At 67.8% G+C, this 14,627-nt stretch overlaps 2 protein-coding genes across 4 annotated transcripts; one reads left to right on the forward strand and one right to left on the reverse strand.

Moving 5' to 3' along the window:
* Nucleotides 1-298: 298 nt before the first annotated feature.
* On the forward strand, nucleotides 299-2,981 carry LTC4S (leukotriene C4 synthase). The gene is made up of 6 exons (XM_045585788.1): nucleotides 299-702; nucleotides 2,127-2,226; nucleotides 2,297-2,367; nucleotides 2,445-2,526; nucleotides 2,709-2,898; nucleotides 2,931-2,981. The coding sequence occupies exons 1-5, from the start codon at nucleotides 645-647 to the stop codon at nucleotides 2,848-2,850; spliced, it is 453 nt and encodes a 150-aa protein (XP_045441744.1). The 5' UTR covers nucleotides 299-644; the 3' UTR covers nucleotides 2,851-2,898; nucleotides 2,931-2,981.
* Nucleotides 2,982-3,806: 825 nt separating this feature from the next.
* On the reverse strand, nucleotides 3,807-12,664 carry MGAT4B (alpha-1,3-mannosyl-glycoprotein 4-beta-N-acetylglucosaminyltransferase B). Of its 3 annotated transcripts, none has more exons than XM_036450201.2 (15): nucleotides 12,478-12,664; nucleotides 7,818-8,003; nucleotides 7,589-7,729; nucleotides 7,349-7,482; nucleotides 6,946-6,992; nucleotides 6,575-6,688; nucleotides 6,309-6,384; nucleotides 6,085-6,199; nucleotides 5,592-5,785; nucleotides 5,427-5,534; nucleotides 5,149-5,342; nucleotides 4,686-4,812; nucleotides 4,522-4,609; nucleotides 4,334-4,446; nucleotides 3,807-4,248 (listed from the first exon to the last, which is right to left on the reverse strand). In XM_036450201.2, the coding sequence occupies exons 1-15, from the start codon at nucleotides 12,572-12,574 to the stop codon at nucleotides 4,225-4,227; spliced, it is 1,758 nt and encodes a 585-aa protein (XP_036306094.1). In that variant the 5' UTR covers nucleotides 12,575-12,664; the 3' UTR covers nucleotides 3,807-4,224. The 3 variants fall into 3 exon arrangements, with proteins under 3 accessions (XP_036306094.1, XP_036306097.1, XP_036306096.1); XM_036450204.2 differs by having other exon boundaries at nucleotides 4,686-4,764; nucleotides 5,655-5,785; nucleotides 12,478-12,659; XM_036450203.2 differs by having other exon boundaries at nucleotides 4,334-4,609; nucleotides 4,686-4,764; nucleotides 5,655-5,785; nucleotides 12,478-12,661.
* Between the last annotated feature and the right edge of the window lie 1,963 nt (nucleotides 12,665-14,627).

Raw genomic sequence — 14,627 nt, forward strand, 5'->3', positions numbered from 1 at the left:
GTCAGAGACCCTGAGAGGACGAGTTCGGCCGTCCTGAGCGGCTAAGCCACCTGCCAGGCCAGCCAGGCCGCCCCCCCCCCCCCCCCCCCCCCCCCGTCACCCATGCACTGGAGCCAGGCTGCAGAGGCTTCTGGAGAAAGCCAGCACTCGGCTGTGGCCGTGTGGCCGGGGGCTAAGATGGGAAGTGGTGGCAGCTTTGGTTTCCGGAAGCCGGACCTAGGAAACCAGAGCCCAGTGGGCGCAGGATGAGGGTCTGAGGGCCAGCGGGACCTGCTGGGGGCAGGGCCCGGGGGGCAGGGGATGGCATGGTGACAGCGGAGGCTGGAGCACACCTGGGTGGACAGCTTCAGTCCCATCAGCATGGGGCTTGGCACAGGGACTAGAAAAACTGGAAGTGGCCAAGCCATCCCAGCCAGCTGCTCCCTTCTGCCCAGACTCATGTGACCCTGGTTTCCGCCTGCTCAGTGGCCAGGCTCCTGCCCCTCTCGGGCCATAGTTACGCCCCTCCCCGCACTCCTCCTCTGCAAAGGGGGGGAGAGCCAGCATCTTCCTCTCCGGGGCCAGCCTCTGAGCAGCCGCAGGCAGGGCTGACAGCTGTGCAGGAGCCTCACACACCAGCCGCCCACAGAGCCACCAGCGCCGCCATGAAGGACGAGGTGGCTCTTCTGGCCACGGTTACCCTCCTGGGGGTTCTACTGCAAGGTGAGCCGGCTCCTGTTTGGGAGGTGGGGGGGCCTCGGACCCCTGCAGCTGGCCTTCTGCCCTGCAGGTCCTGGAGGGCCCAGGCCCAGATGAGGGCCAGAGCTGGGCCCCCAGCCCAGAGTCTGGCCCCCGACCTGCTCCCGGAGGCGGGGATGCCCCAGGGCTGAGGGGCTTGTCGTTTCCCAGAGGGGAGGCGGATGGGTGTCTGAGGACGGACCGAGGCTGGCAGGACAGGGAGAGGGAAAAGGCCCTGAGGGATGACTGGGGTAGGCCCGTCAGGCACCACAGGGCTGAGGTGGTGACCCTCAACCAGCATAGAGAGCCCTGAGTGTGCGCCAGGAGGGGTGGGTCCAAAGTGGGACAACCAGGGGCCTCTCTGGGTGTCCCGGCCTCGCCTTCAGAGGCACCCCCGCCGTGCGGGGTCACCCGGAGCCGGGCAGGGTTAGAACTCGCTCCCTTGGTGCCTGTCTGACTTACCCTAGAGGACACATTCCTGGGCCGGGCACCCCCTGCTTAGGACATCACCGCGCATGGGCCAGGACAGGCACAGCAGGGCAGGGCCTGGAGGGACCAGGCCATCTCCATCCCTTTCGAGCCACATCAGCAAGCTTGGCCTTGGGCCCCTGCTCATAGCCACAGGGCTTCCTCCAGATCCTGCAAGGGGCTTGCATGGCCACCTCGGTACCCACACATGCCTTTGGCATATGTCTGCCCAGGGCCCGGCCCAGAGGTGCTGTAAGGTAGCTGGGACACCCACACTGGGGCTGTGTGTGGTAAGGGCCTGGCCTGGGGTTAAGGAAGGGCCCACACACACTCAGATCCCCGAGGACAGCCCACCCACCCGTGCTGGAATGAAGGTGGCAGAGCCCGTGGAGTCTGGCGCTGGCCTGGAAGAGTCCCCGCTGCCACACCGGAGGCAGGGGAGAGGATGTCTGTCAGATTTAGGCCACGGTCCGAGTGTCTGAACAGAGAAACTGAGACCGAGGCGGGTGCCTCAGACCCCTGTCTTACTCCCTGTGGGAACCACTAGGGAGGGTCCCACAGCAAAGCCTGTGCCCAGCTGCGGCCTTGGTGGCACTCCCTATGTAGGTATGGAAAAGGCAAGGTCCAAGGCCGGGTAGCTGGCTATTTGCCTGTATTTTGCAAGTCAAATGATTTAGAAGGAAAGCCCATGGCAGGTGTCCCGGTGACTGGCACCTCCTCCCCCCACGCTCACAGGGTGCCCAGGCAGCACCCTGCCCTTCCCACTGAGGCCATGGACACAGGGCGAGCGCAAGAAGAACGGGGTGGGGTCCCCTGCGGAGGGCGGCCAAGGGGAGCCCTGAGCTCGGTGTAGCGCGGACGGAGTGGAGGAGAAAGGTGCGAGGCGCTGGGAGGCGGGCCCGGGAGGCTGCGGCCCGGCCTGAGCGCCCCCCGCCCCCCAGCCTACTTCTCCCTGCAGGTGATCGCGGCGCGCAGGGCCTTCCGCGTGTCGCCGCCGCTCACCACCGGCCCGCCCGAGTTCGAGCGCGTCTTCCGAGCGCAGTGAGCGCGGGGCCGAGCGGGGCGGCGGGGCGGGTGGAGGCGGCGCCGCCCTCACCCCCGCGCTCCGCAGGGTCAACTGCAGCGAGTACTTCCCGCTGTTCCTGGCCGCGCTCTGGGTGGCCGGCGTCTTCTGCCACGAAGGTCTGGGCCCCGGCGGGGCAGGGGCGCGCGGCTGGGGCCCGGGGTCCGGCCCGGCGCTCACCCGCCCGCGCCTCCAGGTGCTGCGGCCGCGTGCGGCCTGGTCTACCTGTTCGCGCGCCTCCGCTACTTCCAGGGCTACGCGCGCTCCGCGCAGCAGAGGTGAGGCCGGGAGGGCGGCCGGCGGGTCCCCACGGGCGGGAGGCGGGTCCCTTTGGGGAGCCGAGTTGGGGGGCGGGGCGGGGCGGGGCTTAGGGGGCGGGTGCTCTGAGTGGGGCGGGGGCGCTCGGGGGCGGGGCTGGGGCGGGGCTCCGCAGGCCCCGCCCTCAGGCTGCCGTCCGCAGGCTGGCCCCGCTGTACACGAGCGCGCACGCGCTCTGGCTGCTGGTGGCGCTGGCGGCGCTCGGCCTGCTCGCCCACTTCCTGCCCGCCTCGCTGCGCGCCGCGCTCCGGGGGCGGCTCGGGACGCTGCTGCCCTGGGCCTGACACCGAGGACGCGGATCTGCGAGCTGGACCGGAGCCGGGCGCCGGGAGGATCGGGGGGGATGGGGTACGGGAGGGGGGAGGACGGGGGAGGGTGCCCCCAGCCCAGTCTCTGATTAAAGTGCTCGCGCCCAGGCCCGAACGCTCTCTCTGGTCGGACAGCGTCGCTCCGCGGGCTGAGGAGCTTGGGGGGTAGGCCCAGCCCCGGGCCGTAGCGGTCGAGTGGGCTTCCGAGGGCGGCGGGAACGGGCCGAGGAAGGAAAGCCGCCCCCTCCGCCCCCCCGCCAGGGCTTCGATCCGGTCCTAGGCCCGGCCTCCCCATGGGTCCCCCTGCGGCCACGCCCTGCTCTGAGCCTGCCCTGTCCTTGTTCCCTGGCCCGGTGCCTAGGGCAGTGTAGGTTTCGGGGCACCTGCCTTGGAAGAGGGGCTGGAGGGGGTGGATGGCGAACGTGGTAGGCGCCTTGAGGGTCGACTCCGGGAGGACCCACCGGCCGAAAATAACGGCCCTCAGGAGTGACTTGAGGTCCAGTCGGCAGGGGAGGAGCTCTCAGGGTGAAAATGTATGCAAAGGTCCAGAAGTGGGCGGGAGTCCCCAAAATGTGTCAGAGACGGTGGGGAGGTGATGGAGGCCTTGGGCCCAGGGGCGAGGACAGGGCCGAGGCCCTTGAAGAGGGAACGAGGTGGCGGATGCCCCACCAGTTTAGAGGCCCCACCCCAGGCAGCTGGGGTGGATGAAGGAAGTGAGGGGCATGCTTGAGGTCCTGTGAAGGGCAGCTTTTGAGGGCCAGGGCCCCAGATTCTGTGCAGCCTCCCCTTCAAGGTGGCCCAGGCCTGGACTGGACAGTGCCAAGGAAACGGGGTTGTGCAGAGGTGGCAGCAGGTGGGCACAAGGAGGCTCCATCTGGCGCCTGCTCCCCACCCCCACCAACCGGAGTGGAGCACCGGGCAGGAGGCACACACTTCATTAACCCTTTATTACAAGTCACGCTCTTATAGAAGTATATGTGGACTTAAGTGAAAAAAATCAAATGTATCCAAGAATAAAAAACACAGCACGTAAGTAGTATATGCATTCCAGTGTTCGCGCCAGAGAGCGCCCAGGAAAAGCTCTTCTACATCGGCCTGGCTCCAGCCCCCCGCCAGCTGCGAGCAGTTGGGGCGGCCAGACCGGCCTCAGGCACAGTGTGGGGACACCACCTCCTCCCGCGGCCGGGCGGTGGGCAGCACCAGCTCCTGGGGCCTCCCGCCAGCGGCAGCCCCAGCTGCTGAGAGGTGCCAGGAGCACCCTCAGGCCGGGTGGGCCACATCTGGCCCTGGGGGCAGCAGCGAAGACATCCTGGTCTCCTGGCGTCGGGGGCCAGTCCTCAGAAGTCCTCCTCAGTCCGCCTTCTTCAGGAAGATCTGCAAGAGCCGCCCGGGTCAGCAGGGCACAGAGCTGGCCCCACGCAGCTCCGTGTTCCCTGCTCCCTGCCCCGCCTGGCCTCACCTCGCTCAGAATGACCCACACGGGCGAGTCTGTCTGGATGGAGAGGCGCAGTGCTTCCAGGGGCCCGAAGGCCGGGTCCACCTCGCCCTCGGCCACGCCTTTGGAGAAGGAGCCTGGGGACGGCAGTGCTGAGAGCTTGTCCCGAGACCCCAGCCTCTCCCCCCCTCGGCCTGCCTGAGCCCACTCACCTATCTGGAGGTAGCCATCGGGGCTCCGCGGGTACCGGAGGGTGGTTGAGCGGCCCTCCTGCAGGGCCTCCTTGTCTGACTGGGGGTTCTGGGGGCAAAAACAAGGGTCTGAAGCCAGGGCTGGGCACGGCGGCCTCGCCGGCACCCACGCGCCCGGCACTCACGTCGAAGGGCAGCACCTCCACGGACGTGTTGAAGAGCTTGTCCTCCGGGTGCTCGATGTTCCCGCTGCGGAAGAAGAACCTGCGGCCGGCAGGCCTGTGAGCCCTGCAGGCGGGGCTGCCAGGCACGCTGCCCGGCAGAGGAAAGGCCAGGCTTGGGCCCGGGCGCTGGGCGACGCTGGGCACCCCCGGGGCAGCCACTGGCTGTGCAAGGTAGCCAGGCCTTCCTCACTGGAGGAGGATGATGGCAGTGTCTTGGAGCTCCTGGGGGCCCTGCCTGGCATCTTTACAAGGTAGCTGCCATTATGCACCCCCTCTTCAGGTAGGGAAACTGAGGCAGGGGAGGGCTGACTCATTTGCTGGGGTCACAGAGTTTGTGGTGAGGCCTGTACTCTGGTGGCCGCCCTGCCTCCCCCACGGGGACCCGTGTGCCGCCCTGCCTCCCCCGGGCCTGTGCCGCACTGACCGCTCCAGGCGCAGCGGCTGGAAGAAGCGGAAGCGGATGAAGTCCCCGGCAGCGGGTGTGAAGGCCCAGAAGAAGTCCTCGCGCAGGTAGGCCTTCTCCAGGGTGAAGTGCTGGTACGTTTTGAGGCTCGTGCTCACTTCGGCCGGGGGGTTCATGTGCTCCTTCCGAAGCGCCTGCTTCCCGAAGTCCTTGTCCTAGGCCCAGAGACAGCGCTGCCAGGGGCGCCCGGACCGGCCCTGCTGCCCGGGCCCACCCGGGCTCCCGGGGGCACAGCCCACCTTCAGCTTCTGAATCTTGCCCGCCAGCGAGGAGTGCGTGCCCACGTGCTGGAAGAGGGACGGCTTGAAGCGGATGCGGAGGTTGGCCTTCTGCCGGTCACAGTGCTTCTGCGGAGGGAGGCAGCGATCTAAGTGCGCTCATGCCCCACCGGAAGACAGTCCCACCCGCAGACAGTCCCCGCTGGAGGTGCCTGTCCACCGCCCGGCCGCCTCTGCAGCCCTGCTCACCGCGTCCTTCTCCGGGTTGCAGACCTTCACCCACAGGATGTGGTCCAGGAGCCAGTCGATGGGCTTGTCCCGGTAGAACATGAGGATGAACTCCACAATCAGGCTCAGGTCCAGTGACTTGAACATCTTCCCTGGTGGGGAAGCGGGTGCGGTGCTGAGCAGGCAGCTCTGCCTGCCCTGCTTCCTCTTAATCCTTGTGGGACCACTAGGGAGGTCCCCCAGCTGCAGGCAGGTGTGGGCACCAGGGGTCAGACACTGACGGTGACTCTGAGGGCAGGTGGGAAGAGGCCAGCTGTGGCTCCAGTGGCCACTTCAGGCCAACACGAAGTTGCAGGGCATGGGCTATGGGTCAGGGTTATGACAGAGGTAGGGGGGTGGGGACGACGACTGAGGGGCTCTGTTCAGGTCATGGGACGGAGGGGGGTCCCACCAATGAAGCCCAGCTGGGAGAACTCCAGGATCATCCAGTCCTCGGACGGCTGCTGCAGAGCGAAGTTCTTCATGGTGCTCAGGTAGTTGGGCTTGGCCACGATGTCGTCCTCCAGCTGCTCCGGGAGGGGAGAAGGGCCTGGGACTCAGGATGGCACACGGCAGGGCGGCATGCATCTCCCGGGCCCCCCAGGTCTCGGGGGAGCCGAGCAGGGCGGTGCTGACCTGGACGTAGTAGATGCCTTTGGACTGCGCGTACATCATGAGGAAGCAGTAATCGAGGTTCTGTTTGGTCCTCCACCTGTGGGCCAGGGCCGCCTCGGAGCTCAGAATCCTCCTCTGGCACAGCTACCCCGGCACACTCACCGCACCCCTCCTCCCTCTCCCGCAGGGTCCTCCAGTGCAGAAGGGGAGGCACTACAGCCAGCAGCCTGGGCTCTCAGCAGGCGAGAGGAGGGTGCTGGGGGAGCTGGAACGGGCAGCGCTAGTACCTGACTCTCTCCTTGGGGTCCCCAAAGGACTCGCGGAGCCGGGAGAAGTCAGGGTAGAAGTGTGGGGAAGGGGCGATGACCTCCAGGAGCCCGGAATGGATCTCTGTGGGGAACCTGGGGGACAGGAAGGCCAGAGGGGGCGTGTCTCCAGGGCCCGGAGCAGGGGCAGAGCAGAGCCAGCAGACCCTGTCCCTTGCTGAAGGCCCACTAGGAGGCACCACTGAGGCGTGGGGCTTGGAGGGGTTGGGCCACCTCTACAAGCCCGCAGGGGCGCACCCTCCCAGAGGTCCCTGTCTTGGGAGGAGGATCTGTTGACCCAATACGCCACAAGGGCCCTCCTTCCACCAGCTCTTCCAGCTGCCGGTACTCACAAGGCCTTGATGTTCTCCGTCACCACCGCGGTGTACTGCGGGTCAGTCTGCGGGGAGACAAGCAGCACCCTCAGCAGGGCCGCTGCCCGAATGGCCCGGAAGAAGGGCTGGGGATAGGGGTGTGGGCCTCAGAGGGAGTGAGCCCGGATCCTGAGGGCCGAGTGAGGCTGGGCCAGGGGTCACAGGGGCCGCAGAGAAAAGCCCTTGGGTAGGCACCCGGGTGGGGCACAGTAGGTGAATGGCATCTCCACGAGGGGGCGCTGACATGTCTCTTAACTTTTTGTCTGGATAAGTCAGTGAATGATGGGGAACTTCTGATAGCTCTCCCCTCGGAGTGTTCCTTCCAGTCATCGGTGCCAGGTGTCCTCCGTGCGGTGCCCCCGCCCCGCGCCCGCCCACTCACCTCAGCAATCAGCACCACGATGACCGAGTCCTCCTTCTCCTGCGGGCTCAGTTCCGAGATGAGCGAGTGCAGCGTGTCCGTCAGGTAGGAGTGGACCTCGCGCCGCACGCTGGGGATGCCCATCACCACCGACACTGCGGAGAGCGGTCCTCAGGCCTGGCCACGCCGCCCGCCCAGCGCCGGCCCGCGGCCCCGCCCACCTCCGCGCGGCCCCGCCCACCTCCCCGAGGCCCCGCCCACCTCCGGTGCGGCCCTGGCCCAGGCGCACGGCCGGCTGCAGGCTGCTCTCCTTGGCCAGCAGGTGCGGCAGGTGGTGGAAGACCGAAGGCAAGTGCAGCACATGTTTCTGCGAGGCGTTCCACGGCTTCAGGCGCGGGTCCTCTGCGAGGGCCGGGGAAAGGACGGTCAGCCCGGGGGCAGAGGGGGAGGCCCGCCAGCAGCCCCGCCTCCCGGTCGCCGGCGGCCTCACCGGTGAGCCTGGCCCACGTGCGGTTGCTGTCGCGGTCCCGCAGCGCCTGCCTCTCGGACACGGCCCTCTTGATCTCGTCCAGCACCAGGTTGAGCTCCTTGGAGCGCTTGAGGCTCTCCTGCTCGGCGGCGTGCAGCCGGTCGCGCAGAGCCAGGAACTCGCGCTGGTACACGTCCACCACGTCACCTGAGGGCGGTCCGCAAGCTGTCACCAGGGGGCGGCCTAGAGCTACCTACAGCCCGGGGAGGGAGCCAGTGCATACATCTGTGCCCATCTGTGCCACGGACCAGCTACACCTGTTCCCGTGCCTGCCACAGGGGAGTTTTCGGAGGTTGCACAGGGTCACTTTGAAGTCACACTGACACACCTGGGGGAGAAAGGCTGGGGGTGGGGTGGGGTAGCACTCTCCAGTCCTCTCTCCTCCCCCAGGCTTTTCTCCTTCCAGGAGGGATCTGAGCGGGAGGGCTTCAGGACCATTCCCAGCCCGCGTGGGGCATCCCTAAGCAGGGGCTGGGACAGCCTCAGGCTGAATCCTTTTCCGCCCTCTGGCTTCTCCTGGCAGATCTGCTCCTGCCAGGGCTGGGACAACCAAAGGCGCCATCCAGGGCACAAAGACCCAGCCCTTCCTCAAGGGGTTTCTTAGCAGGACCCACACCTGGATCCCCTCAGTCTCACACCAGCCCCAGGGCTGGCGGCTGCTGTTCCTGCCCCCAAGCGCTCAAATGAGCAAATGATGCCTAGAACTAGTCCAGGGTCGCCCAGTGGGTCAGCAGCAGAGGGGCCACTTCTGATGCCCTGAGGCCTGCTTCTCGGGAGGCCCGTGGAGAACCTCCAGTGGTGTTGGGTGCACGGAGAGCAGCACAGGTGAGGTCCCTGGGGTGCACCTCCTGGCTCCACCGGTTGGGCAGGGACCGGTGAGCAAGCACGAGACCAGAGCATCCCCACGGCAGCGGGCACAGCGGGCCGGAGGGCTGTGGGCTAGGCCTGTCTGGTCTCACCAGCACCACCTTCCTTTGCTTCCAGCACTCCTCATCCTTGCCCACGGCCATGCTCACACACATGCCGTCCTCTGCCTGCGACCCCTTTCCTCCTCCTGCCAAAGGAACACCCGTGTGGCCTTCAAGGCCTGGTTTAAAAGTCTCCAAGCCCAGGAATCCGCTCCCACCCCAGGCAGCTCTTCCACCCCCAACCCCTGGAGGGGTCACAGCTCCCAGATGGTGTCACTCCCCACAGCCGTGTGCACCAGAGGCCACAGCCACGGCAAATTTCAGTCACCTCATGCCCTGGCTGGTGTGACTCAGCGGACAGAGCGTTGGCCTGTGGACTGAAGGGTCCCAGGTTCCATTCTGGTCAGGGCACATGCCCAGGTTTCGGGCTTGATCCCCAGTAGGGGACGTGCAGGCGGCAGCTGATCAATGATTCTCTCATCACTGATGTTTCCATCTCTTTCTCCCTCTCCCTTCCTCTGAAATCAATAAAAATGTATCTTAAAACATTGCAGCCACCTCAGGACACTACTACTTCTGGAGCCTCCATCCCCAGCTGGCCCACTCCGGTGGGGAGGGCAGAGGCTGGTCAGGTTACGGGATCTCCAGGTCCGCACTGGGCTCTAGGGCCAGGTTACCCTGGAAATCTGAACCCGTGAACAGGAGCTGCCCGGCCCAGCAGAAGCAGTTCAGCCACCTGGACGTAGCAGGTGGCCTTCCTCCTGCTGAGGCCCTGCCCACTTCCCTATGGCCCTGGCTGCCCACACCAGGGCAGGGGGGCCCTTTGTGAAGTAGGGGGCTGTGGGAGGCCTCACACCTCTGACTGCTGCCTCTGCCACCCCCTCCCCCCTCTCTTTAAGTAGGCTGAGCTCTGTCCAACCTTAGCCTCCCCTGGCGGACAGGCTGGGTAGGCAGCGGTGGGCACTGTTGCCTTGAATCGCCGACTACCAAGGCCTGGCACAGCCCGCTCCATACCGCGGCTGCCCTTCCCAGTGGCCTCCCTCTGCCCAGGGCCTGAACGTCCTCCACTTACTAAAGGAGTGGGCTGTGGGTACCAGGGCCTGGTTTCATTCCCCTGAACGCTGACCCCATCCCTCAGCAGCCCCCCTGGTCCCTCAGCACCTGCCCCTGCTTCTGCACTGCCTGCTGCCTGCAAGGTCCCCAGCTTCTCGCTTGTGGGCCCAACTTGTCCTCGCCTGTCAAAGCCAGAACCTCAAGCTTGGTGACTGCCTGTCCAGGTGCTGAGCCTTAGCCAGAGTGCTGCCAGGCCCCGCACCACACAACCTGCAAGGGCTGGGTGGTTGGACTGAGGTGGCGAGTGGCTGGGAAGGCAGCTCAATTGATGGGAAGGGCAAAGGTCTGGGAGCCCTGGTTCTGGGAGCGAGGGCTGAGGGGCCCTGGTGTCTCCTGCTCTCCACACCTCCTTACCCCGGGGAGATGGGGTGGGATCTGGCCTGGTACAGCCGGCCCCAGGAAGGACTGCAGCTGTGGCCATGCTATTGGAGGTTTTCCCACCGAAAGGCAGAGAATAGCACACCTGAGGCCCATGACCACAGTCTCCCTGTAGTCCCCACGTGGCTGCAGACACAGACCGTTCGCCCAGGCTCAGGGAGGGGAAGCAGGCTCAGAGGGCCGGGCAGGTGTGTTAACAGCGGGGGGCCAGGGTGGGGGGCAGTGAGCATTCCCTCCAGCACTTGTCCCATGCTCCGGGACACACACACACACACACACGGACTCCCACTGCTGAAGCACAGGTGCGGAAGCTGGCCCTGGCTGCTGTCCTCCCTGGGAGAGGCTTTCACAGCACGTGGCTGAGCTGCAGTGACAGCGCTAACAGCGCTGGTCACTGATGTGGTCAAGGCTGGATGTGAACCCACAGCCAGGGCCCATCTCGCCAAGGCCTGCACCTCCTTCCTGGCCCTTGGCATGCAGGGTCCATCTTCTCCTGCTGCCGCCTTCCTCTCTGGCCACCTGCCCGCCTCCTCCCTTCTACAGACCAGGCTCCGCTGGCCTTCCCCCAAGTACCAGTGCCCAGCCACCCTATCCTGAGCTCCTCACTCGCTCAGATGGAAGCCGGGACCCTATGGCCTCAGCCTGGCTCAGCCTGGCTCCTCCACAGGCTTAAACCATTGTCTGTGAGTGAGAAAAGGGGTCACCTAAGAGCTCAGGATCAGGCTTCTCTTGAGGCTCTGAAGATCTGGCCCTACTGGGCGCCCAGAAACAGTGCAAGGCCCAGTCACACCTCACCATGCCCAAGGCTCCTTGGCTTCCGTGCCCCAGGGTTGATGGTCCCTGCATCTGAGCCCCACAATTCTTTGGCTGAAGGTGCTCTCACACTCCCCGGGGCCTTGAGTGCCAGTCTCCCCGATGCCCCTTCAGGGAGTGTGAGCCCTAAATGGAGCCACTGGAACCCCACACTGCTGCCCGGGACACTGGTGGGCTGAGGGCACGCGGCTGCGCAGGAGGCGGACAGGAACTACCCTGGCCAGGACAGGGTGTCCGCTCATCACTCCACCACAGTCGGACAAGTGTGCGCCAAGCTCTCCCCCAGGTGACACCCCCTTCCCCGTGGAGACCCAGAGAGAGCTCTGCAGTCCTAGGGGTACCCCCTCAGGGCCCCTGGCCTCACCCACACGGGAGGACTGCAGGGAGGATTGCAGTGGGCGGGCGAGCGGGCAGGCAGGGGCAGGTGGGAGGGCTGCTGGGGCCGAGGGTCAGGAAGGTTCTAGCTCCTCCCCCAGCTCCATTCCGTGTGTGGGTGTGTGTGTGGGGGGGGGAGGGGGGGACAGGGAAGCCGGAAGTGGAGGGAGCAGAGGCTCAGTTGACCTCAGCCTGATCCTGCGAAGCCTCTGCAGGCAGGCCAGGAGGCAGGAGGCAGGAGGCCAGGAGGCAGGCAGGAAGCCGCCTTTTCCTGGTGGCTTCGGGGCTGCAGGCTGGACGGATGAGGGCTGTAGGGCCTCCTCAGCCCCCGCCATCCTGACCCACACCAGCCAGTCTGGAGCCCGCCTCCCCCACCTCCCACTCCCAAGGGCCGACCAGATCCACAGGGCCTCCGGGGCGGGTGAGCAGCTTGGCCGAACTGCAGGAGGGGTGAGACCACACAAAGGGAGTTCATGGGTGCGGGCTGGGCTGGCTGCTCATGAGGTCCTCCGGGCACTCCTGGGCCGGCAGCCCCGGAAGGCTGCCCCCACCCCGGGCCCGCGGAGCAGTGCTGGGGCCACTGGTCCAGGAGGCGGGCGGCGGGCACCCCAGGAGCAGCCCGGGCAGGGGGTGTGACCATGCAAGCAGGGTGGGGTGAGGGACAGCCGCTGTCTGGGTGTCCGCGGTCCCTCACACCTGTCTCAGGAGCACAGTGCTTCCTCCGGCGCAGGTGCCCGGGCTCCTGGGGCACCACGGGGCACGGCGCCGTGGCCTTGCAGCCGGTCCCTGAAGCCCCCAGGTGCCCAGGTACCAAGGGCGCAACTGCGCTCCCGAGGCGGGTCCGCGCGCGAGCGGCACCGCGGGCTCGCCGCGGCCACCCGGCCTTCCGGGCGCCGGGAGTTTGTTGTTCCCGCAGCGGCGAGCGGGGGAGGGCGGGAGGGCCCCCGCGCCGCGAGGGGAAGGGCCCGCCGCTTCCGGCCGCGACCCCCGCCCCCCGGGCGGCCGGCGCCCAGGTGCGGGCGCGGCGGGCTCACCTTTCTGGCCGCCGAGGGCCGCGTACCAGGACAGCGAGAGGAGGGCGCACAGGCAGAGGAGCAGCAGCGTCAGGAAGGGGCCATTGCGGAGCCGCATCTCCCCGGGTGCGCGGCGGGCGCCGGCGGGGCCGAGGCCGCATGGCCCGGGAGCGGGGCCGGGCGGGCCGGAGGCGGCGGGGCCCCGGCCCCGGGGTGGGCGGGGCGGGGCCCGGGCGGGCGGGCTGGACGGCTCCTCCGGGCGCGGGCGCCGGGCCTTCCTCCGCGGGCCGGCGGCGGGCTGCACTGGGCGGCGGAGCGCGGCCCGGCCTGGATCCGGGCGCGGAGTCGGAGCGCGGGGCGGGGCGGCCCGGCTTAAAGGGGCCGCAGCATCGCCGCCGCCCGCTCCGGAGGCGGGGCGCCGAGTCCGGCCCGCAGGTGAGGCGGGCCCGCCGGCCGCTGCGCGGCGGTTCCTGTCGGCGGACCGTCCGCTGCTCGGGGCCTCGGGCCCGGGCCCAGGCGGGGGGTGGAGCCGGCGCCGCTCCGCCCGGGGCTCAGTCCCGCCGCACCCCCGCGGCGGCCCCAGCGCCGGCCTCGGGCCGCAGATGAAGGCGTTGGGCAGAGGCGCTCCAGTTGGTAAAAAGGGACGTGGGTGTTTCCGGGAGAAAGGAGGTGGCGTGTGCGGTGCTGGGCAGTGACCAGGCGCGGGTGGGCCGGCGGCGGGCACAGCCTTCGGGTGACGGGCTCTCGGCCCCCCACGGCCAGCGCCCTGTCCCCTTACTCGGGGGCGCCCCCTTGTCCCGTACCGTCCGGGCGGCCCGCTGGGGGCCGGGGAGGGGCGGCCACAGGGGTCAGGCAGCCCGGCTCTGGGGGCCGGGGAGGGCCGGCCTCAGGGGTCAGGCAGCCCGGCTCTGGGGGCCGGGGAGGGCCGGCCACAGGGGTCAGGCAGCCCGGCTCTGGGGGCCGGGGAGGGGCGGCCTCAGGGGTCAGGCAGCCCGGCTCTGGGGGCCGGGGAGGGCCGGCCACAGGGGTCAGGCAGCCCGGCTCTGGGCGGCATTGGGAGCCTGAGCACCACCCCTCACAGTCCTGGCTCCTGGCATCGGCTGCGAGGACCGCGGGGCCTTTCGGGCATGGGGGCGGGCATGGGGAGACATGGGGGGCATGGGGCGGGCATGGGGGGGTATGGGGGCGGACATGGGGGGGTATGGGGGCGGGCATGGGGGGGAGATGGGGGCGGGCATTGGGGCGGGCCTGGGGGAGACATGGGGGGGTATAGGGGCGGACATGGGGAGACATGGGGCGGGCATGGGGGCGGACATGGGGGGGGTATGGGGGCGGACATGGGAGGCATGGGGGTGCATGGGGGGGTATGGGGGCGGACAAGGGGAGACATGGGGGGGGCATGGGGGCGGACAAGGGGAGACATGGGAGCGGGTATGGGGCGGGCATGGGGGGGTATGGGGGCGGGCATGGGGGCGGGCATGGGGAGACATGGGCGGGCATGGGGCGGGCTGGGAGGTGCTGGGCATTGTTTTCCTCCAGCCCGGCCTGCACTGGGCGGGCGGGCGCTGGGAGCGGGCCGGGCACTGGCCTCGCAGAGAGGAGTCTGCGGGGAGCGGGGAGGCGGCCGCGGAGGCCTGACCAGGCCGGACTGAGGCCGCTCCCTGCGGCCGTTCGGGCTGAGGAAGGGCCCGCGGCTGGCAGCCTCCGGAGGCTGTGTGTCCCCGTTCTCACAGGTGTCTTCTGTGTGTGGCAAGGGATCATGGTTTTCACTTGGGCTGTGATCCAAGGGTTTCATTTCCCCCCTAAATATGTGTTGACGTTTAAAATGAGTTGGTTTAAGGAAACAAAACCAGTAAAAGTCAAGGAGATGGCCGGTCAGTTACTAAAGTTCGGGAAGCTCCGAGTCCCCGCCCCCTGCCTCTGCCTGTGGGCGGAGCGGAGATGGGTGGCTCCCAGGGAGGAATAAGACGCCGGAGATGCAGGGCCTCTGTCCCAACTGGATGCCCAGGGCAGGGGAGGTTGCCTCTGGGAAGTGATGGGGAATGGGGAGGGGCTGGCGTGCGGAGCCTGAAGGGGGCCTCAAACTGATGGCTGGTTGGGCAACCATAGGGTCCAGGCCCGCGAGAGTGAGGGCAGTCTTTCCAGACCCTGCCAACCAGGCTGCTCCCCCT

The sequence above is a fragment of the Pipistrellus kuhlii genome, unplaced genomic scaffold (genome assembly GCF_014108245.1).
Source record: "Pipistrellus kuhlii isolate mPipKuh1 unplaced genomic scaffold, mPipKuh1.p scaffold_m20_p_21, whole genome shotgun sequence".
Lineage (NCBI taxonomy): Eukaryota > Metazoa > Chordata > Mammalia > Chiroptera > Vespertilionidae > Pipistrellus > Pipistrellus kuhlii.